This window comes from Scardinius erythrophthalmus, assembly GCF_964197995.2.
Source record: "Scardinius erythrophthalmus genome assembly, chromosome: 12".
Lineage (NCBI taxonomy): Eukaryota > Metazoa > Chordata > Actinopteri > Cypriniformes > Leuciscidae > Scardinius > Scardinius erythrophthalmus.
The window spans coordinates 14,883,358-14,907,123 of record NC_138232.1 but is presented as its reverse complement, the minus strand read 5'-3'; the positions used below and the strand labels follow the sequence as shown (position 1 = coordinate 14,907,123).

Below are 23,766 nucleotides of genomic sequence, written 5' to 3'. Positions count from 1 at the left end.
CAGCCATCAACCACTTTTATAACAGTATTTGTTACATAACTGTTTACTATTTTTATATATTTTAAAATGTAATTTATCCTTAACCTGTCACAGCAAAGCAGAATTTTCAGCATCAATTACTCTAGTCTTCAGTGACACGTGATCCTTCATAAATCATTCTAATATGCTGCTCAAGAAACATTTCTTTATTATTCAACAATGTTGAAAGCAGTTGTGCTACTTGCTGTTTTTTGTGGAAACTGTCATACTTTGAATATAAAGCTCAAACAACAAAAATAACAAAATATATTTTTGTAACATTTTAAATGTCACTTTAGATCAGTTTAATGTATCCCCAATAAATAAAAGTATTAATTTCTTTAAAAAGAAATTGTACTTACCACAAACGTGTGTCTTTGTACAACCATCTTTGTTAAGACTGGTTTGAGTATTAGACCATCAGAGTGAGGACAAAGAGAGTAAAGTGAGGACACTTTCTGAGAACCCTTTAAAGGCCTGTTTGACGCTCAAGACTTGGTTAAACCTATTTATAACCTTATCTGAAAAACCATGGGAAAAGGTTAGGGTAAGGGTTTCTGTTTAAGCACTTAGTTGTGATGGGTACAGGTAGGGTAGAAGCTAGTGATTGTATTGTGTCAATGAATATCCTCACAAAGATAGATGTACAAGAATGTGTGTTTGAGTGATGCAAACAAATAATTGCATTGCTGCGCTATGAATTGATTGATCGAATTGAATCACAGTGTGAACTGATTTTGTAGAAGTGAATGTTAGCAACATTTTTTTTTCTACAGGAGTTTAAATGAGAGATGCTGTTAAAACAGCTTTGTCTTAATGCTGTCATAAACCCTGATCATGAAACTAGCCTAATGACAGTCTTTAGGAAGTGTAATGAGCACATTAACGTGCACTATACTATGTATACTTCTGATTGCTTGAACGTTTTGGCTAAAGTAGTTCCAGCCAGATCTTAACCACATTACAGTTCCATATCACTTCGCCAAATAAATGTGTTTTCGCATTTTAAGGACAAAAACCTGACAAATGTCTTGAAATACATCATCTGAACAATGTTTTGAGGTGTGGTAACCGTAGTATAAGCAGAATAATTGACTCCAGGCTGTTGAATTATTAGAAGAATGCACACCTGAGGTACATTACCACCTTGGGTGTGCATTTTTTTCTAATAATTCAACGGCCCAGAGTCAATTATTCCTTACTTAAAATAATTAAGATATTCCCAGTGTTGCTTTATTTTACATCGGTGCAGTGCTGTTTCCAAACCACTGTGAGTATTTTGCTGTGTGAACAAGCAGGAACCAAGGCAGTGAATGGAAAGCCCTGTGGGCACAGTAGTTTTCAGGGTTAGGGAGGAGAGAGAGGAGATAAGACAGACTGTGTTTCCCAGGAGGTTGTGCTATCTGTAGCAGTCAGCCAGACAGTTAGAATGGGTCATTCAGTTTATTCAGACACATGCTGACAAAGCCAAAAACATACACACTCACATAAAAGCGCTGGTCAAACAAACACGCTCTGTTTCATACATTTCCCTAGTCACACACCAACAAGCCTTGTGGTGTTGGGTTAAGCTCTGGCCTAAAATAGGAAAATTTTTTTCTGTCAGTCTCAAATCCAATATGGCTCCCATAGATGAGGACTGGGCCTCAATTTGCAGAGCCACAATGGCCATGTGCAGATGAAGAGATATCTCAAATGAGATTCACAGTTGTCTTTTTCCCATTTCTTCAGAGAAGGCTATACAATAGCAGAGTCCAGCAAGAGACATGCCATTCACTCTTATGATTATAGATAGGGTTCAGGCAACAATGGTCTGCAGACACAGATTTGAGGTGTCAGAGAGAGTGAAAAGGTCTTCATATATCTTCTTTTAAACACTGAAAATTACTCAAAAGACTTTGAAGAATGGGAGGGAGAGAAGTCAGTCTGGCTGCTATTGATTTGTAGTTGGGTTCCCAGACATGTAGAGATGTATAATTTATGGCACTGTCTTGAGAATGCTGTGTGAAAATTTGATTTTCAGTGATATTCAGTTTTGGTTAACAATATGACAATAAGATTCATGTTTGTTATTACACGACTATGTGGAATACTTGATTCTGATTGGTCAATTACGCCATCCAGCGGGATGTTTTCCCCTATAACAACTGGTAAAAACTGAAGTGCTTTGTGATTACTAGGAACGTTTTGCTAGGATACTGTATCGTATCCCTTAAATGTCTGTCTAGTTTGAACTTGCCACTTGCTAGCAACTGCTTTCTTCGCGGAAGTATTGAGTTTGGTGAGCTAATGAAATATTAAAACTCAAATCAATATTTTGTTTACAATTATTTAATTATGTCTTCTGGGTATTGCTGACTTGTTTTATACAAACGCAGTTGCTGCCATTTTGCAACGATTGTTTTGTACACGGTAATGGATTATAAGATTAAAAAACAGATACGATGTTAAAACAAATCAGTTTCATCTCAAATCAGTGTCTCTTATCGCCATAATTATTTATGTGGAGAAATGCCGTGTAATAAGTGGTAAGACTGTATCGTCTCCTTTAAATATCTGTCTAGTTTGAACTTGCCGCTTGCTAGCAACTGCTTTCTTCGCGGAAGCTTTGCGTTTAAAGACCCAAACTAAGTCAATATTTCGTGTCTAATTATTTACTTATGTGGCAAGTAGCCGTGTTATAAGCGGGATAATGTACATCCAGCCGGTTGTTATAGCAGAATTAACCCCTTCAGAGTGATGCAAGACTTGAATACCCTGTCGGGGTTTATTCTGTGATCTGGCTGGATGTACATTATCTCTTACTTAAAGGTGTGTTTTGTTGTTTGATTAACAGTGACAGACAGAAGCAGGTATTTAAAGGCTGCTGTCACTTTAAGACCTAATGCACAGATTCAATATAATGAATACTTGACATCATTTTGTATGTACTGTATCTATTCAAGCATAAGGAGATGCGAAAGAGGAATCAATTTGGTGATCGCGTGCTACTGTATCTGAAGCTCAGCTCTCTGCGCGTGCACAGGGTGTGTGCGGCTGTGCACATAGATAACAGCGCACGATTACCAAATTGAGTTCTCTTTTGCCTCTTCTTGCTCTTGAATGACTTAAAATCACTTAAATGTGTAAATTAGCAAGACAAAACATGTGCAAATGATAAACTGTCACTCTATGATTGTTAAACTGTGAAATTAATCCGCAAATCACATGCGGACCAAACCGTAGAGCCTGGTCCGTACGGATCAAGTGTCAACTATGATCCGTTAAACCCTACTATTAACCAATCAGCATCCAGGAGCTACATTGCTTTTTTAAATTAGTTTATATTTCATCCTTAAACATCTCTCTTTGTTGTCTCCTCTCGTAGGTCGGCAGACATGTCCACCAGAGAAGTTTGACTGTGGTGGCTCAACAAGCAAGTGTGTGTCTTTGTCATGGCGCTGTGATGGTGAAAGGGACTGTGAAAATGGAGCAGATGAGGAGCAGTGTGCTGCAGGTAAGTCCTGGGAGGGAGAGAGAAAGAAGGAGAAAATTGCTAAAAATAGCTCCTGTCTGGATAATACATAGTCAGACTTCAGTGTGGTATGTGTGTGAACTTAATGGAGTGGAGTATTTGGTGGTGATGTGTGAGGGAAGTACAGAAGCTAATCGTAGGTGACAGTCTTTTCATTATGTCCTCCTGATGTGTAGGATAGATATTACAGAATGCTCTGGATCTTTAAAATGGAGCCCCAATTTTTAGTTTCAGACCCCCAACAGTTGGTTCTTGCATTGATAGATTATCACAGTGGGTGGGAGTGAGTATTATATGTGTTATGGCTAAAAAAAAAAAATACCAAAATAGCAATTCTGCTTACACACACACTTTCCCTCTCTTCCTTCCACACACACATTAATCTGGCTGCCAAATACTGGTATTTCAATTTAATATTATATTATAATAAACAAATATTGATTTTGCTTTGCTCTTTGCCATGCAATCTATACAAGCATTGATTCTCCAACTACCTCTTTTATGGAGAGATTATGTATTATACATTTGGCCTTTTAAAGTCCTTCAGGATCTTTATTATTATAACAAACTACTGATGTACATCTGAAAGGGTCATAGATAAAAGTTAACTCGGCATTTTAACTGTTTCCACTGTGATAAATCCACTGCAGAGCAGCTGTGAATTTGCTGGCTTGTTTAGTATGGCTAATATTTCCTGTACCGCATACTAAATCACCTGTTGATTATTACTATTAGTGTAATATTGTCTATATTACTGTTTTTGCATCCCAATCCCCCCATGTGATTCATTTGATTGTTTATATGTGTGTGTCGAGCAGAGTTATATAGTGCGTGTGTAGAGGATTCGGGTATTCTTTCATGAAGTGTACACACAGACATACTTTTTTGTTTGTTTGCACACTGATATGTTTTTTAGTAAATTATGGAGAAACTTCTAAGCTTTTAGTTGGACTCGTTTAACAATTCTAAACATTTTTAATTATATGAATGTTTATTTCATTAGAAGCTGTCCATATGTTGTTTTATTGTCAGTTCATTGTCAGTTCAAATTTAAAAATTGCATGTGTGCCATTTCACTAGAGGTCGACTGATAGTGGATTTTACAGATAATGATATTGCTAGATTGGACCGCACTGGCCGATAAACGATTAATCAACCAACATTAATCGATCAGTAGTTTTTGGATAGTGGATAGTGAATGAAAACAAACATAACAAATAAAATAGTGCTTAACTTTATTGCAAAAATCGGAAAACTGTACTGAACCATAAAAATGTACTGTACTTTTTAAGTGTAACCAAAGTATAAATATTAATATGTTATATATACCTTGATCATTCATGTTAGTTCATTTTGGATTAACTAATGTTTCTTTAAAATGTAAAAATGTATTAGTAAATGTGGAAATTAACAATGAACGATACTTTAATTAACCTTAGTTAATGTTATAAATGGACTCTTACTGTAAAGTGTTTCAATTTCATATAAATCCAAACAGTCATGCTTAAAGATGGCCATCTTTAAATGTCTACACCAAAGCCATAGCGTTGAAATTAGACTCATATGTATAGGCTATTATATGTATACCTTTTCACACTTTTTTGCCTTTTGCCACTTTTTTGTTTTTTAGAACACTTGATGGTTATCTAATCAAAATAACAAAATATGTATTACAGTGACAATATAAAAAAAAATAACTGAAATCTCATCCTCGACAGCAAACATACTGCTGTTCTCCACTAATGCATCATCTAGTTAACAAATTAATTACTTTATAATTATATAAAAACACGTACGGTAGTGTACTGTATACATACCGTTTCATTCTCTGCTTAAAATCCACATCTGAAGTGTCCTACTCTATGCTATGCGCAGTCTCGTGTGTCAAAACAAACTCCACGAGGCGTCAGTGATAGCTTTTATTTTGCCTCTATAGAGGCCACTCTCATACTGTATAATGACAGCACACCCTTCTCAGCCGGCAAATTGGCAAAACGATCGGTCGACCCCTACACTTCACAATTTAAAACCTAAATATACTGATGAGATCACACTGGTTGATCATAAAGAGGATGTAAAGAGATTATTGTGTTTCTGCGTTGACCATTATCCTTTAATGTCTTGTCTATAAAATACATATTTCACAATTTAATCGCCTTGCTGTGTTCATAATATGTAATTATCGCACCTTTTATCCAGCCTAGCCGCGTGTGCTTATCATAATCTCCAAACACAGCCGTGCAAAGTCTCTTGTCTTTGTGTCACTATAGGCTTACGCTTTCTCTTATACTTCATCATGTAATAATGAATTACAGGACACGTCTTTCAACTCTAGCTCGATCTTTTATGGTTTTTCATTTTCTAACCATTAGCACTATGATTAGCACCATGACATCGTTTGTTTATCTCTGTGGATTTATAGCTGTGATTTGCGTGTTGCACGGTCCTGTGCTGAACTGTAAAATAAGAGCATTAACATCACTGTAATATTTCACTGCGCTGCTGATTATAATTGATTTCCTGCTTGATGTCTGGTCCTGAGACTTCTATTTTTTTTATTATAGAATAACCTGCAGGACTGTTCCTTTTGATTTATAATTGAAGGTATTAAGACATGGCCTATGAATACATATTACTCTTAATGCTGTACAGCCCATAACTTCTAAAGAATCATGTTCCCACAAAAATCACTTTTCAAATCCTTTTCAAATCAGTCACCTCCACATGAACCAGAAGCTCATCAGTCAGGTGTGGCTAGGGATGGGTACCGAAACCCGGTATTAAACGGGCCCCGGTGCTGAATTTTGAAATACCGCTGGATCGATAAGCTCGGACGTTATCGGTTCTGCTGTCGGTACTGGAGAAATTAAGAAAGTGCTATTGCTATTAAGAAATTATTATCTTGCTAATTTAATCTCGCCAGCCACTTCTATATATAATAATATTTAACCATTTGACTGTGATGCATTTTTGCTAGAGAGAGAGAGAGAGAGAGAGAGAGAGAGAGAGAGAGAGAGAGAGAGAGAGAGAGAGAGATCTTTAACGCGGAGCGACGGCGCGCACATCACAACAGCCCTGCTTAATGAGTGACGATGAGGACAGAACTAAACATTCAAACGGTTAGGCTACACTTTAGATCTTTGATATTAAACTAATTTTTTTTTAGATTTAGATTGTGGCTTCCAATGATTATAAAAAAATATATTTGAGGTATAACCATTAAAAACTAAAGCCGCATTCATTCTGTTTAGCGCAACTTCCCCTCACAGCGGTGCGCTGTCATTTCTCCCTAAAACCCAAACGTAATGTCAGAATCTGCACGATCGGTGATTGTTGTAAAATGTGGTCTATACTGTTGCTAAACTGCGAGACGCGTTTGATAATAAAAGGCAAGTACCAAAATTGAGCAATAGACGCTGTTTCAAATGCGGCGCGCGCTCCGAAACACACCGCAACGAGACAAGCAACGTATATTTTGGGCTTTGTGCGGATCTAAACGATCAAATATACACAAAAATATATCAAAATGGCCGTCTTGGAGATTCACTTAAACAGTTTATTCACTTAAATAGTTTATGTCTTAAATGGGCGTAAATAGTTGGGAGAAAATATGAGGTGTAATAATGATTAGATCTGCATTTGGTCTTAAAGAGGCAGCAGTCTAATAATTCTGCTGACGATTGCTCCATTAATGTGAATCAAACAACAAAAGGCAAAGAGAAAATCAGTCGCAGCTCTTGAATGAATAATTTTGGCTTTCATAAGCTTTAATCTATCTATGATAAACTATGCAGTGTTATTTTAAATCTGACTTTATTAGATGTCTTTTTAGCCCATATTACTCTTGAACAGTAATGTCAGACATTACTGAAATTAAAGCACTGGGTATATAATTTGTATATTTGTTTTATTGTATACTTTTTTTTTGTTTGACCATGTGTTTGTACTTTGTTTTTGGTGTCCTATGTCTTAATATAAATATATAAAACACAAAAGCCTGCACCCTTCTGCATAACACAGCCTACATGTTTTATTTGTTTTGTTAAAGCATTGCTTTTTCTTTTGCTATAGATATTTATTTTACATTTCAAAATATAAAGCAATATTAATTATGTTCTAAATATTTTTTTTTCCTTTTTTTAATATAACAAAAAGAACCGATAAGAATACCGTTAAAGTACCGGATCGATAAGGAGTAGCCTATCGGTAAGAGTAGTAATACCGTTAAAACCTTAACGATACCCATCCCTAGGTGTGGCAGAACAGGGATGATTGTAGCACTTTTGGGGTTTTGCTAATTTATTATGAAACATGTTTAGCCTAAACCGTGGCAATTTTGCATCACCGGTCTTTAAAATTATGTATTTGATTTATTGTAAATGTATAGACTACCAAATTTTATTATTATTATTATTATTATTATTATTATTATCACAGCTGAAAACTATTGTTCTGCTTAATTTTTTGTGGAAATATATGTGGATAAACAATTATTTTCAACTTTCATTCTAACCCTCTGTCTGAAATTATCCGTTTTTTATGAGCGGCTCCTATAAGGGTTGTATGTAAACAGCCACTGTTAAAGGAGAACTCCGGTCAATTTTAACATTGAGCTCATTTTTTTTTAAATTTGGAGTGCTGTCAGTACAGAGAACAACGACAAAAATCGGTGTTGCCTACACTGTGTTATCCTCTTTTTAAAATTTGCACCCTGTTGACTTCAATGGGGCAAGTTTTAAACCAGCTTTTAGCCTCTTAACATCCTTGATGTGTCATTACAAGTGCACAGCTAATGTGAGTGATTCCTTCAGAGTGATCACGGGTGAATCTGACTGCAGTAGATGCGAAAGATATTAATAAAAATTATGTTATTTCAGCCAGCGCACATACCTGTATTTTCTTCCTGTTTTCGGTCAAAGTCTATAGTAATCGATTATCGAGTTCACACGCATAGGTTTAGTTACCTATGATCACGCGCGTGAACTCGACAATCGATTACTATGGACTTCGACCGAATGTTTTCTATTAGTAAAGTTATGCTGAATGCCAGTGGGTGGGGCCTATAGTGCAATGATGATTATTATTATGTAATAAGATGTGCTCTTAACATCACTGCAAAACAACAACATAACAGAAAAAATAGTCAGCAAGTAGCAAAACACTAACAGCATTATTTATTCATGCTGCAGTTGCATGCTGGGAGGTCAAAAATCACCAGCATTGCTCAAAAGTTTGTTCAGAAAAATTTCTTAGGGTAGTTGGAACAACATGTGGGGGAATAGCATTGGTGGTGTTTTGTAGATTCAAAGTTCTTCACAATTCTTAGTGCCCTGTGGGCTGAATGAAATGTAAAATCCTTTGCTGGGCATTATACTATAATACATAATGCTAAAAAACATAATACTGTTTTAGTGCTTTAATTTACTGAAAGGGTCAGCAGTGCCCTTTTAGAAGCTTTACCAGACTCCACACATATGCCTGCTGCATCCACAAAGCCCTTTGTAGTGTGCAAAAGGTTGGAAGATTTACATAAAACATATCTTGTGGAGTCACAGACATGAATAATATACCTCCTAACATCATATTTCCATTTCTGTAGAAGAAAGGCAGTATTTGCCCTCCAACTCAGCTGTCCTTTTGCTCTCTACTCTCTCTTTCCCCTCTATTACCTTAATCTCCAGATACACTGGAAAGGAAGCTTTTAAGTATAAATTATTATCAGTAACCTGCGTTAAAAATGCACAATCAAAGTACCCTTTGCTCTTGTGGAAGCCCTATGAAGTAAGTTTGAAAGGTTTTAATTTCTGAAACTGTGTTTAGGCGCAGAAGGACCCCTGCTGAGGCAGAGCTGTGGCGTTTAGCTCATTATGTGGGTGGAGTTCCATGACGCGAAGGGAAGAAATCTTGCAAAGCCTCAATTAAAACTTTATCGTTATTGTTATAGTTATCATCCTTGGTGTGAATGCACCTTAATGCTCTCAATGAACTGCTATGTTTTAGGTTATCACTAAAGCACAAGGCTGGTGGGAACAACAATGGTGGAGAGGGACAATCTGGTGTGAAAACATGCGTCAATTAATTCAAGTCACATCCCTCTGTTTGATTTGTTAGCACTGCACCTGGACAAGAGAGGCAGATATCTCAAATGAGCTGTCAGTTTCCAAAAGTTCCACTAAATGTTTAGTGCGGTCTTGTAGTACACCAAGTAAAAGGTCACAGGATGTGATTGTCACTCTTGTGAATTGCTGAACTCTGTGTGGACAGAACAAGATTAAGCTCTCAAACAGAAGAGTGACAACCATATTTATCTGCAGTGTGTACTTGGCAATTAAAAAGCAATGACTTCCTGTCACTGCAAATGCGTGAACACGTCTTTAAGGGATATCTTTTTTTTTCTCTTTTTTTAAGAATAAAATCATTTTTATTGGTGCCTCTCAGCTTCTTTAATATCTATTAAATGCTCGAGTGTTTGTGTTTTATGATGTAATATAATTTGATTGCAATTATCACCGTTAGATTTGTGTCATGCTGTGGGTGATATTACCCTTGAAAACTCATGACTCTCTCTCTTTATCATTCTGTGTTCCCCACCTCTGTCTCTCATTGTACATCCAAAGAGATTAATGTACTGCACAGACACCCACTTGATTCCTGCAGAGTGCAGAACCATCAGAAACTAATTAGGAGAGATACTAAAACATGCTAAAGCAATAAAAAAGAGATTACAAAATGACATTTGTGAAACTCTCGAGGATATAGACTTCTGAATTGGAAACTTAACTGTTACTTGCTAGAATTAATGCCTTTTTCTAAATTGATTTTACACTTTTCTCCAAACTAAGGCCAGTGGTCTCCAAACAATTAACACAGCCATCCAAACAGACTCTTAGTTTAGAAAAAAAAAAAAAATAATAAAGTTTTGCATTTTCTTCACATAACACTTTTAATGAACACTGGAAGCTAAACTATTGAAAATAGTTCCTCTCATTTCTGTCTGGCAAGATAATTTCATTCTCTCAGTGTTTTCTCAAGCTTTGGATTTCACGAAAGAACGGTTGAACTGTAAATGTTGAATCCACACCTGGAACGCACTTGACTCAATATCTCTGCAGGCCCTTTATTGCTCGGAGAAGAGTTACTTTGTCAAAGCGTGCGGTCGAACACTTCCCATCTACAGGAACAAATCCAGAATTGAATGCAGAAATGGATTTCTGTTCCCTCTCTTCTTCCTCTACCCAGTCCACACCTCTTCTTTGTCTTCTTCCACTTCTTCCTCTTTTCACCAGGGTCCACATTATTTGTTTGCTCTGAATATTTACACATGACCCCTTTTATGCATAGTGAAGTCTCGATAGTTGTGTGGGAAATTTGATAAATAGCATAACTGGTGCTGTGTACATCACTAATCTAAAGGCTTTTAACTAAAACTGAAAGCTTTATGATCTGTTGTAAAAGCAAGAACTTTAAATCAGTGTATTTGGAGAAAATGTGTGTGTATTTAGAGAAACTTTGTGAGTTGTATTTGGAAAAAAAAATATGTGTGAAATTTGAATACCATCAAGAAAAAAATCTGCGTTCCATTTAGGAAAATTATTTAAGTCATGTTTAAAAAAACGTGAAATCAATTGAGAAAAACTTGCGACCATGTGTTGCAACTCAAAGTATGTTGAGATACTCTAATTTTGGGGTCAGTTTTCTTGAAAGAAAGTAATACTTTAAGTCAGCAACAACACATTAAATGATCAAAGGAGAGAGTAAGTCGTTTTCATTGTTAACAAAACATCTATTTCAAATAAATGGAGTTTTTTTTTTTTTTTACTTGTTTACATTTTGCTTAATATATGTAATATAATATAATATAAATAATCTTGAATGTTAAATCAACTTATTAGGGATCAAGTGAAGACTAGAGTAATGGATGCTGAAAATTCAGCTTTGCAAGATTTTGCCATAGAAACTTAGCCATAGAAAACAGATATTTTAAAATGTAATATTATTTCACAAAGTGACTGTTTTACTGGACAAACCACAAACTTTTGAATAGCAGTGAACACTGGAACAGCAACTCACTATTGACCTACATTTAACATATAACTGCATCACCAATGAAAGTCAAAGATGAATGTGACGTTGCATTTGCAGCTCACTCAGGGTCAGAGGAAGGTCATGTTTGCTGTGTGCATAGCTAGCACTGAAACGTAAGCATGTTTGCTATGACTGGTACTCAACTGTGAACTCAGTCTCGTGTAGCTACCTTGGTCACACACCAGAGCCTATTCAATGAATTAAGATCGCATGGAAATTGCAGTCAAGCACTGAGGCGTGTAATGTCGATCATTGCCTTGAGATGACTATATGAGAACAGATTAGAGAACCAAGGGGAGCTAGTGACACCCAGTAGATCTTAATGTGGGTGGTTTTGAAGTGCACAGATACAGATAGAAATACTGAGATGGAAGAAAGAAAAGATAGAAAAGACAAACATTTGAACCAGTCTCATAGTTTGTGGAGAAAGAGGTTATGTGTGGGAGTATATTGTATGCATAGTTGTTTGAGTTTGTGTGAATGTGTTATCTTTGTTGTTCTTGGTAAGGCTACAAGCAAACTGTGTTCTCGGTGTCCTCTTTAATATATAAAACAGTGTGGGTGTAATAAATTGATTCTCTCTGTTCCAAAACCTATTGAGCTGCCTTGCTCTCCAAGCCTACGTTGGCAGCATCCTAAAAGGAACCTAACATGCACTACCATTCAGATGTTTGATGAAAGAAGTCTCTTATGCTCACCAACGCTGCATTTATTTGATTGTTTCCTATTTTAATATATTTTAAAATGCAATTTATTCACGTGATGTGAAAGCTGAATTTTCAGCATCATTACTCCAGTCTTCAGTGTCACATGATCTTTCAGAAATCATTCTAATATGCTGATTTGCTGCTCAAGAAACATTTCTTATCAATGTTGAAAAGTACTGTAATGCCTAATATCTATCTATCTATCTATCTATCTATCTATCTATCTATCTATCTATCTATCTATCTATCTATCTATCTATCTATCTATCTATCTATCTATCTATCTATCTATCTATCTATCTATCTATCTATCTAATCTATATATTATAAACTTTTTTTTTTCAGGCATTTTTGATGAATAGATTACGGAATCTCTGAACCGCAACGTAGAAAAAAATCTACAATTAAGAGAATAAAGTCACATCATTTCGAGATTAAAGTAAAAATATTTCATTTTATAATTTTTCTCAGAAGCTTGTTGCAGTGCATTTTGGTGTTGCCTTGTCCATTAAGGATGTCTATGTACAGTAAGCAGCTCACTAGGATTTGCAACAGAGCTTCTGTCTTTCTCGCCGCCTTTGTTTTTTTTTTCACTTTTCACCCAGAGAAGGCTTTAGCACTTGTTTGGGTGCTGTGAAAATTCTCATCACTGAAAAACACAACATACAACTCTCTGCTGCTGTTCCACTGAGGAGGGCTTGACCGTAATAATGAAGTATTACAGTATCTGCTGAAGCATTTCCTCAAGGGAGATTCAGAGGGGCTAGATGCGATGCAACCAGAAAATCTATTAATCTGATTATATCAGTATCTTCATGATTATTACCAACAGCCAATGTAATTACAGCAAATAATAAATCTGTTTTCATGCATCCATGTAAAATTATAATTACAGCAATAGTGGGAAGTCTAAGCCACACCATGTTTTAGATATCTATTTGTAATGTTGTTTTTGGTGTTCATTTTATTTCCTGGGTGACATCGAAGATAATGAATTCTGAAATGTGCTGTCTAAAACTGTTAGTCACCTGATGGAAGCATACAGGAATTGACCATGATTCCCAGTGAAATTAATGAATCATTTGCTTTTTGATAATGCCAGAATAAATGTTTGGTTCATTTCAAATCTAGGCGTTAATCATTATTATCACAATCCGATGGGTTTTATTTTATTCCTTTATTGAATATTTTGTGTGCACAGCTGTTTATACAGGATAGCTTTTGCCCTTTAAGACTTTATGCGGGTGGGAATATTGGTTGTACTCAGCACACAGTTGCATAGGCCAAGGGGTGTGCACCCGTGTAATTCCAGACATTATGCTGAACCCCTTCTATCCCCTGACAATAGCCTGATATTTCTCTTTCATCTGCACTGCCATTTGTTAAGCCACCCAGAGGTAATGCCCCCCACCCCTGGTCAACTTATAGCCGCACCTTAGCAAGTGTGAAAACGTCTTTCCTTTCACCGTGAACAGCTGAAGGCTTGGTGCAAAGAGGTTTGTCTTGAGCACTCTGCTCTAAATGAATTTGTAGCACAGGGGGATCAATCATTTCCAAACTGTATAGCTGTTCTCTCAGTCATTTCTGCACTGTAAAAAAGAACTTGCACTTGTTACCTTGAGGAGCTATTTCTCTTATGAGTCATATTGGGTTGCCTAACACATGAAATGACCTTCATTGGTGTCAACCATGTCAAGTTTGATTATTAATTCATTTCTTTGAGTAGAATAAAACTAGTTAATTTAGATGCTGATACATTTAGGTTAACCTTTAAAGTCAGTTAAAAGTCCTATGGAATTAAAATAGTAGTTTTTTTGTCTTTTAGATCATGTGTGTTATTTATATGCTAATGTACTCCTAAATGTTGACTACATTTACTTTTAGCAGGTCATGGGCATTTCAAATTTAGTAGATGCTCTTTGCTAGACTAAGTATAAATGGCAAAACAAAAAGTATTTTCTATAGTGTAAGTAGTAGTTAAAGGGATACTTCAGGATTTAGCATTAAGCTTTGTATTAGTAGAAAACCTGTAGTATTTTCGAATTACCATGCTTTCCACCCTCATATCCCCCTAAGAGGAGAGATTTATGTATTTTTTGTCTGGAAAAAATCCTTCGATGACGCAAAAATCGTCATTTTGCGTCATCGGAGGATTTTCTGGCCAGAGGCTAAAGACTACAGCCAGTAGGAGGAGCTGTCCCGCATGTTCACAACCCGCCCATAGAGGGTGGGATCTCATTCACAGAATGTACACAGTGTCAGTCGTCCTTCTTTGGAAGCTAAGCTAACAGGCTCTTGTTCTGTGGAGAAAGCTGAGTAGTAGGAGAAAGCCGAGTAGTAGGGGTTACCATCCTCCTTTTCCCGGACTTGTCCGGCGGGCGAGATCGTTCAAAATGCCCGGGATTCGGCTTTTGCTTTCTGCAGTCGCCATTCATTGTTTACATGCACACCTTTTGTTTCAATCTAGCTGAATTCATTCCGATTGGTGAATCTGAATGTTCTGTTTACATGAACGCTAAACAAGTGATCGGTTGATGTGCGTTTTAACATTGCTAAGAAAAGGAGTTGTTGTCTTTCATCCACATAAGCCAAAAATAAATTTTCTGGCTTTTCTTAGTCTAGAAATCTCCCAATTAAAAAATGTCTTCACATTTCTTCTACATAAATGAGCTATTTTAAATACACATTCATCTTTCCAGAGGTGAAGTATCCCTTTAAATGCTATTTGCACTAAATGTAAATAGTGTTAGATGCTATTTATACTTAGTGCAAATAGTGGCAGATACCATTTGCACCTCAGTGTATTTTTGTACATTTTAAAACCGTTTGTAATAATAACATATATATATATGTATGTGAATGGATTTTAACCGTGATTTCACTGAGAATTTCACTGAAATGGTAGCTCACTGCCAGTGTTTATCACTGGTTTATTTTCCTCACACAAGAAGAGTCAGATGCCAGAGCATCTATTGCATCTATTCCTTCTAAACGCGTTGCTGACTAATGAACCAAACTGACTGCTCACAGAATGACTGCCCTTAACTAATTCCCTGTCCTCTTCAATTTCTCCTTTTTGCAAGTATATCCTCTTTTCTTTACACTGTGCCCACAGGCGATGTTGTCAGCACTGGGAAAAGCATCCAAAGCATCACAGTATTTAGCTGTCTCAGTGTGTTTGTGGCATCTCGTCCCTCCAGCTCAGTGCATCATGGTTACAATCTCTCTCTCCCGGTGGAGGGTAGTCTTTATCTGATACGGGATACTGTAATATCATAGGCTGATGGAGGACAGTGGTGAACGCACCATTAACTCTGTGCTGACTTAGTGCCTCGAGCCATTTGCTGAGCGTAGCATGAGCCTCAACGCTAAAGATGCCCCCGGAGGCTTGTTCTCATAGATATGGGGTGGCCATTTAAACTGTAACTGTTGTGTTAAGTGTTCTAGTCTTCTTAAGCATTGCTTTAAAAGGTGAAGTGTGTGCTGTGTGTTTTTTTATATATATATATAAATTATTTATCTTATTCCAGTTTAATGTGCAGAGACAAATATATAGTAAGTTAGGAGCGTTCTCGAAGCGCATTCACTAATTTTCAGTGAGATTCTGAGATATAGAACAATTAGCAAGTATGATATTGCTTATATGGAACAGCTCAATTAATAAGTTCATATTTAGTAAGTTAGATATATTGTCAGTTGTCTATTTTTATTCTGCCAATGAAAAGAATTCCAAATAAAGCTACAACAGAATCAACCATCCTGGTTGCTCTGGTATTTTGGTTGGCACCTCTGAGCAACACACAGTAGTGAATCAGAATAAATCAAACTTTTATTGATTGAATTGATTCTGTGACTCACTTACTTTTTACTTTTTTTGTCTCCTGATTTATGAAGTGTTTTGAACAAATAGTTTGGGTGGATGACTCAATGAATAACTCAAAGATAGTCATCATGGGGCATTTACATTACTTATAGAAAGAGTCACTTAAGAATCATAAAATGGGCAACTTTTGGAAGTTGGGATGTCCTGCAGTGTGGTGTGCATCAAAAGCTATTTACTGTAAAATGAATTTTTCAAATTTTTTTCTAATTGTATTTTATGTTATTATTTATTGTTATTATATAATAGTTAGTTAGTTAGTTAGTTGATTCCAAATATTCCATGTCTCTCAATTAACACACGGACAGAAAAGCTGTATGTATTTCACATTCACTTCTCCTATATTTATTTCAGCTCTCTGTTGTTTGTAGGCCTGTCGCGATAGTCGATAAGTCGATTAATCGCACGATAAAAAAAATGAGCTCGATAATTTTTCCGGCCGCGATAATTCCATTTGCATGCTTGTTTGTTTTCCTCGTCTCTCTCTCTCTACCAAAGAGACTGGATGACCACTCTCGCTCGGTTCTTTAGCGTATAGGAGGAGTGAACCCTCTTGTTGTCAGTTGCATGGTCTTTGTGTGGGAAGGCGGCGCTTGTCAGTCACATGGTCTTTGTATGGGAAAGCGCCGGCGGCCGCGGGACTGTTTGCGGCTACTGCCGGGAGAGAGAGAAGACGCTAGTTGTGAGTTGCGACAGCGAGCCCAATCACATGAAAATGCATATCTATACCACAAATGTTATTTCTCGTGCCATTTATATGCCAAAAATAGTTTTTGCGTGCATATGATACACTCTTTATGGCGTGTAATACGCACGCACTCCTCACCCCTAATCCTAACCAAGTATTTTCAGTGCGTAGCATGCACGCAATAAAGTGCGTCTCTGTCTTCCCGACAGTACACAATCACTTGACAAAGTAACAGGAGTAACAGTGCAAAATTTGGGTGATATGGCTTGTTGAGGCTTTTTTTATTTGTTTACAAAGGTCCTAACTGTCAGTTTTGCCTGTTATGGAATGTATCACTATTTAATAATGTCTAAAGCCTAATATTTAATATTTTTTGAAGTGCAATTTTGTTTCATTTTTTTTTTATTAACAGACATTTATTTTGTTAACAGACACTAAGAGTCCATTGCTTTCATTGTTTTTGGTTGTTTTGTTCATTTTTTTGGATATTTAAAATGTTTTCCGTTTTCAATGTTTAATATTCTTTAGAAATAAAAGTTTATAGATCGTTGAAAAGGTGTACCTGCATTATTATGCCATTATAATTATATTAAATGAAAATGGTCTCAGTACGACAATATTATCGTTTATCGCGATAATTTCTTGGACAATTTATCGTCCAGCAAAATTTGTTATCGTGACAGGCCTAGTTGTTTGCCTGTGTGTGGTTCAAGGTCACAGAGATCTGGCTAATGGAAAGCCCTATCTACTACCTGTCTGTTGTTGGCCCGGGGAATGTGTATTTGACGTTGGTCAGTGAAATTCAATTGACCTGCTTTGAGCTTTCCGTTTTCCCTCTTTTAAAATCTATTCACTGTTGTGCATGACCTCCTAAAGGAGATAGCATCAAAATCCACACAGCAGACATATATCAGCAGCCTTTGAATGACGAAGTCAGTCTGGCTCAGAGCTGTGTGTGTTTACTATCTACAATATACTTTTTTCTATAGCTTTTGGAAAGGTGGAAATCCATTTAATCTAAAATTGTTCTTAAAGAAACAGATCGATTTGTTTGTCTGTGTATTTCTATAGGCCTACTGAAATTTCAAGCATTTGTTTGGCCCAAAAGTCATTAATTATGCAAAAATATTACCAACAACTTAGCATTGAAATATCTGTAAGAGTATCTTTCTAACTGTTATAATATGTTTACAAACTTATACAAATACATTTGTATATCTTCTGACAAAAAAATATTTAATGGTCCTTGCCCATGAAAAAGCTAAAGATGCTAACATGCTAAATAGTTTCCAGGACTATGCGGGTGTTTTTAGCACAGTTTTAGGATGTTCTTGTTAGTAGTTAGGGCATTGCAAGATGGTTGCTAGGGTGTTGTGGTTGGTTGCTGTTTTCACAACCCTATTCTGATCCCTACAAATGGCTCAGATCCCCTCATCAATGTAATACTTAGCAAGCACCGCTAATGAATGTTTAGTTATTATGTGAATTTATACATTCAGTTGGCATCTGACACTGCAGGTGTATAGAGCCGAATAACTTGATTTTCATTCCATCTAGCTTGTGACAGTACTGTCTAAGATCACTTGTGTATGAAAAAGCTGTCCATGTTTGTTTTGCCGCTCTTTGAGAATATGTTGTTTTAGGCTGGTGTCTACATCACAGGCCGAGCCCCTTTTCATTTTCACTGCTGTCCTTCTCCCTCAAGAGAAGAGCAGGGTCAGCCAATCCAATCTCCCACTGCTTAGAGCAAACACAACCTTCCATCCCATGCTCTGTACACACAAGAAAGACTAAATCACTCTCCTTTCTTTTAACAACATGCTACGTTTGTTGTCTGCCTTGACCTTGACGGTAGATAATTATAGTAGCTGATAGGCTAGTAGTATAGATATCTACAGATTTCACTCCTGTGTCAAATTTGTCAGAAGATTGTCATTCCAGAAGATGTTATTCCACCCTTTCACTTCTGCTATTCGATAGTCATTGAAGAGACCTTTGAGTGGCTGACAGCAGATGCAGAGGTTGTTTTCCTAATGGACATTGTTGATTAGTTTGTTTTTTTTGCCAATTAGATGCTTGTTGGCTAATCAGCTTTGCAAAACCACAATTAGTAACATATCTCATTGAACATTATTGTAATTGGCTTCAAAAGCAACTAGCGTAGGTGGTGAAATACGAATCAACTGAAGTGCAACGAACAACAAGAATGACCTTTCCATGAGCTGCACAAATAACATTGATTTTCGAGTCCAGCAATACAATTTTGATAATGTCACCATTTTGACGGTGAAAGTGTTTTATGAGCCCCAGCTGCTCTTTGCAGATAGTTTGCATATTTACAGGTTTATCGACGCAAAGTCACAAACAGTCAGGATCGATTGCTATCCCATCCCAACCGCTCAAACACACTAGCACCCGATCACATGCTCGTAAGCCATTTCAAATCCTTTTACAAAACTAGCCCCATGAATGTAATACCCAGTCGCCTTACAGCTCTTCAGGATGGTTATTCCAACAGGGTGGTTGACCCCATTAAAGAATGGACAGGCGTTTACTACAGCACAGTTAAGCCCATTTAGTGTCTGTCGCCAGTGTGGGGCTGAAGTGTGAACCTCAGGTCATCCGCAGCACAGTTGAATCAGTGAGGTCATGGAGCTCACATCAGCACAGAATTGCTCAGAGCTCATGCTACATTTGCAATAAATTTCCAGTGAGCATTACTGTGCGATTCAGTCATTTTACTGTAGTTAAAACCATTTCATTAGTTTGGTCAGCGTTAAATAGAAATCCATAGTTTTTATCCCATCTTTTTATCCACTGATTTAATTGGCATTCCATGAAACAGGTTCCTTTTTTCTGTTTGATAAAATTATGTTATGAATAAAATGAGGTTGGTGTAACATGGGTAGACAGTTTATATTGGCATTATAAGGCCATAAAACTACAAGGGTTTTTTTTTTTTTTTTTGAAAGAGATGTAACACTTTAGTTTAGGGTCTAATTCTCACTATTACTGTAATATACTAGTGCATACTAGTAATGCATATTACTAGGATTTTGGCTGTTTATTAGTACTTCTAAAGCACATATTAATGCCTTATTTTATTATACATTCCTAATCCTACCCAATTCCTACCAATACCGAAATGTAACAACTACCTTACTGACTATTAATATGCAGTAATTAGGAGTTTATTGAGGCAAAAGTCGTAGTTAATAGTTAGTTAATAGTGAGAATTGGACCCTAATCTAAAGTGTGACAGAATTAGATGCTGATATTTCTACAAATATCCTCTTTTCAATTATCAAGGAAAAAAAACATTGAAAGGGAGACTTTAGCTTGTCCTTGACCATTTTACTTCCTGAAGAATGATAATGTCATTATGACAACGTTTTATAAGGAATGGTTCATTATGACAAAAAGGAACTTTTTGAGGAGACTTGACCTTTTAAGACTTTGTGCTACTAAAGTACACTGTTCTTTTTTCCAGACGCCAAGGCTTGCCCTTCTAAAGAGTTCCAGTGCCGTAACCGTCTGTGTGTGGCTCCCACGTTCGTCTGTGACGGAGATGATGACTGTGGCGACGGCAGCGATGAGGAGAAGTGCACGGCGGCCACCGCCAGCACCTGCGGGCCGCACGAGTTCCGCTGTAACGACTCTGAGTGTATCCCAGCGCCGTGGAGCTGCGACGGAGACCCCGACTGCAAAGACAAGTCGGACGAATCTCTGGAGCGGTGCAGTCGTAGGACGGAGCCTCAAAAGCCCCATTGCTCTGCAGGGGAGTTTCGGTGCAGGAGCGGAGAGTGCATTCACCTTAACTGGAAATGCGACGGGGATGTAGACTGCAAGGACAAGTCTGATGAGGCCAACTGTCGTAAGTGTACAAGAACACTAAATGTCTTTAATATATTGATCACTGTTATCATTCTCATGCACATGTTTCCTAAGGTATTAACATTGGTGAGGCTTGCTGCATGGTGAATGAGTTAATTAATTGAATTAATAATCAGTTTTACCACTTGGCTGCATTACATGCCTCCTTAATGCTGCATACATGCTGTTCATGTCATTATTTTCATTCTAAATTACTATCACGTGCTAGAAAAGCAGTAAAGCACACTGTGTATTCATGGAAAATGTTGTTCATTTAGAATCAGACCCCTATTGTCTGTTCATTCTAATCTGTTAACAAACATGCATTGCACACATAACAGCAAAATCCAAGACCAAATTTTTTTTGGTTCATAGCCTCACAAGGTCAGTGTATTGACTTTGCTTAAAATAATGTTCTCAAAAAATGCTAGTAAAATTTATTTTATTTCTATCTGTTAAAGTGTATATAATTAGAAATGTAATTTTAACATGTTGATTTAGTACAACTTAAAAGATTGACACTGTTTTGAACATGCTGCACTGTTGACTTCCAAAGCCTCTTTTTGTAATGCCTATTCAATCCTTTGCCACAATAATTAAATGTCTTTGGGAAATGTTAATTGATACATGCAAATAAGCCGATTAATGAATTGCCATATCGTAATTTATAATGTTTTTAATTGATTTATAATGCAATCGAATCAGAGTCAGTCAGTGTGAATGTTTATTAACTTTATATTTGAAAGATTTTTCTCGATGAAGCACTAGGAAACAATCATGTGTTTGTTTGAGCACATGTAATCCTGAACACACAAAACAAGCAGCTGACAATTGTTTGTTTTCATGTGCATGCTAATGCAGGGTATGTGCCCACAGATGTGTACAGTTTGTTCTAGCATGTGTGTGTGTTTGAGATAATGATGTTCTTTGTCCACGGGTGCCATGTAAACTACTGTGGTAGCAGCATGGTAATGTGCCCAAATCTTTTGGTTGCTAGGCAACAAGTGTGTTTTGAGGAATGGCAGAGTGTCCGTCTCACTGTAGGATTCCTTTAGAGAATTGTGTGCCCTCCCCAAAATACTTTTTGTCACCAAAGTCATATTTTGGTAATTTTGCATTATCATTTATTGGGTTTAGATTAGATATTTTTTCTTTGTGGGGAAAGGTTGTTTTTATGTTATTTCCAGTGTTATTTTATGTATTATTTGTATATAAGTATCAAAATATTTGTTTTGGTAACACTTTATTTGAGTTGACATGGTTACACGTTACTATATGTTCTTACTATAGTAATTACAGTAAATTATGCATAATTAAAACAAACCCTAAACCAAATCCTAACCATAACTCTATAGAAAGTTAATGTAGTTAATTGATATCACTCAGTACTTATTTGGAGTAAGTACAATGTAACTACATCACATTCACATTAAAGGTATAGCGGAGGATTTTTTACTTCAGGGTGGATCACCTATACTATTGGTCCTCCTAATTGTCAATCATTCTGGTGAATCAATCAAACTTTTCAAAAAGTGGAGAGGGCGGGTCTTATCTAAAATTCAGAAAGATCCTCCGCTATACCTTTAAGTGTAACCAGTTAGTTACCTTTGTTTTGTTTTTGTAATATTTTGAATTACCTTTTATTTTTTATGTTTTCATTTCATTATCATGTGTTTTTTTGTATCATGAGTTTTTGATAAAAAAAGAGTTTTAGTTTTAGTTTTAATTTACTTTAATACGTAATAGTACTTTTAGTTGTTCATCTTAAACTTGTGTCCACCAAGTAAGATGCATTCATATATAATTTAACTGATTAATATTATTGTAGTAATATTTTGCTTCTCACTCAAATCTATTTTGTTTCAAGGATGGTTAGATTAATTTTTTTTACAGGAAAACAGGGCAAATAATAGGCCAAAAGTATATAGTGGCAGTGTATATGATGTGTATTGTGGGTTTTTTTTAAAATATAACGGCTCAGACTGGTAAGTACGAGACACATGGACATAGCGTGGCTACTTTTTTACTCACTTCAGTATTCACCGAATTAACTCTGGAATTTTTTTCAGAAACACAAGTAATATTGTGCATTATTGGAAATGTAGTTAAATTAGCAGCGTTAACAAAATGCACAATAATGTGCTCCCCTGAAATTGATCACAGTGGATGTTCTCCGTCCGCAGCTCCTCTAAAGTACACTGTATGAAAGATTAAAGGGATTTTAAAAGCTGAAACTGAGAAATGAAGCCCTTTCTTTGCCGAACAGCACATTTGTCTTTACTTAGTGTGATCCCTTATGCCCCAAAGTAACTGATTGTTTTTAATGTTCAGAGCTTTTTTCTGAGGAAACTGTCTTGCAAATAAGCTATTACTTTAAGATCTGACAGGAGGTAAAAGCCAAAACCATTTGTTGTTTTACAACTAAAGCTTCACACACATGCATGTGGGATGGTTGATTATTATAAAAGTTTGATGGTGACTGGTGAGTGCTTTAGTATGCATGTTTTATCTGACATCTCATCTCATGGCTTTACCTTAGTCCTTTACATTTACATTTTTTTATTTGGCAGATTATTTTATCCAAAGAGACTTATATTCAGTGTTGGGGAAAGTTACTTTTAAAAGTAATGCGTTACAATATTGCTTTACTCCCAAAAAAGTAGCAAATTGTGTTACATTTATTTATTTACTTTTTATGGAAAATAATGCATTACATTACTTTTATGTTACTTTTTGATTTCTGGGCTGGACTTGCTTTTTTTTTTTTTTTTTTTTTAAAGAATGTTCTGAAAAAGAAAAAAAGAATGTTCTAAAAAAGACAAATGTAAAGGCCCATTCCAACCAAAACTGAAATTTATAAGCGTCAGGCAAAAGGACATACAAATTCACGCCTGTACAATAGAGGGCCGTAGCAATAAAAAAATTGTTTACACAACTAATTTTTGCTTATTTATATGGTTGAATTGGATCATCGAATGTCAGCAGCAAAGACATTGGTTAA

The 23,766-nt window shown here is 36.3% G+C and overlaps 1 protein-coding gene across 1 annotated transcript in view; it reads left to right on the top strand.

Moving 5' to 3' along the window:
- lrp8 (low density lipoprotein receptor-related protein 8, apolipoprotein e receptor) overlaps window positions 1–23,766 on the top strand; it is a 160,572-nt gene that overhangs the window by 101,244 nt on the left and 35,562 nt on the right. The window contains exons 4-5 of the mRNA XM_081380488.1: window positions 3,386–3,514; window positions 20,383–20,766. Of these exons, the coding sequence (XP_081236614.1) occupies window positions 3,386–3,514; window positions 20,383–20,766 (513 nt within the window). The remainder of the gene's footprint in view (window positions 1–3,385; window positions 3,515–20,382; window positions 20,767–23,766) is intronic.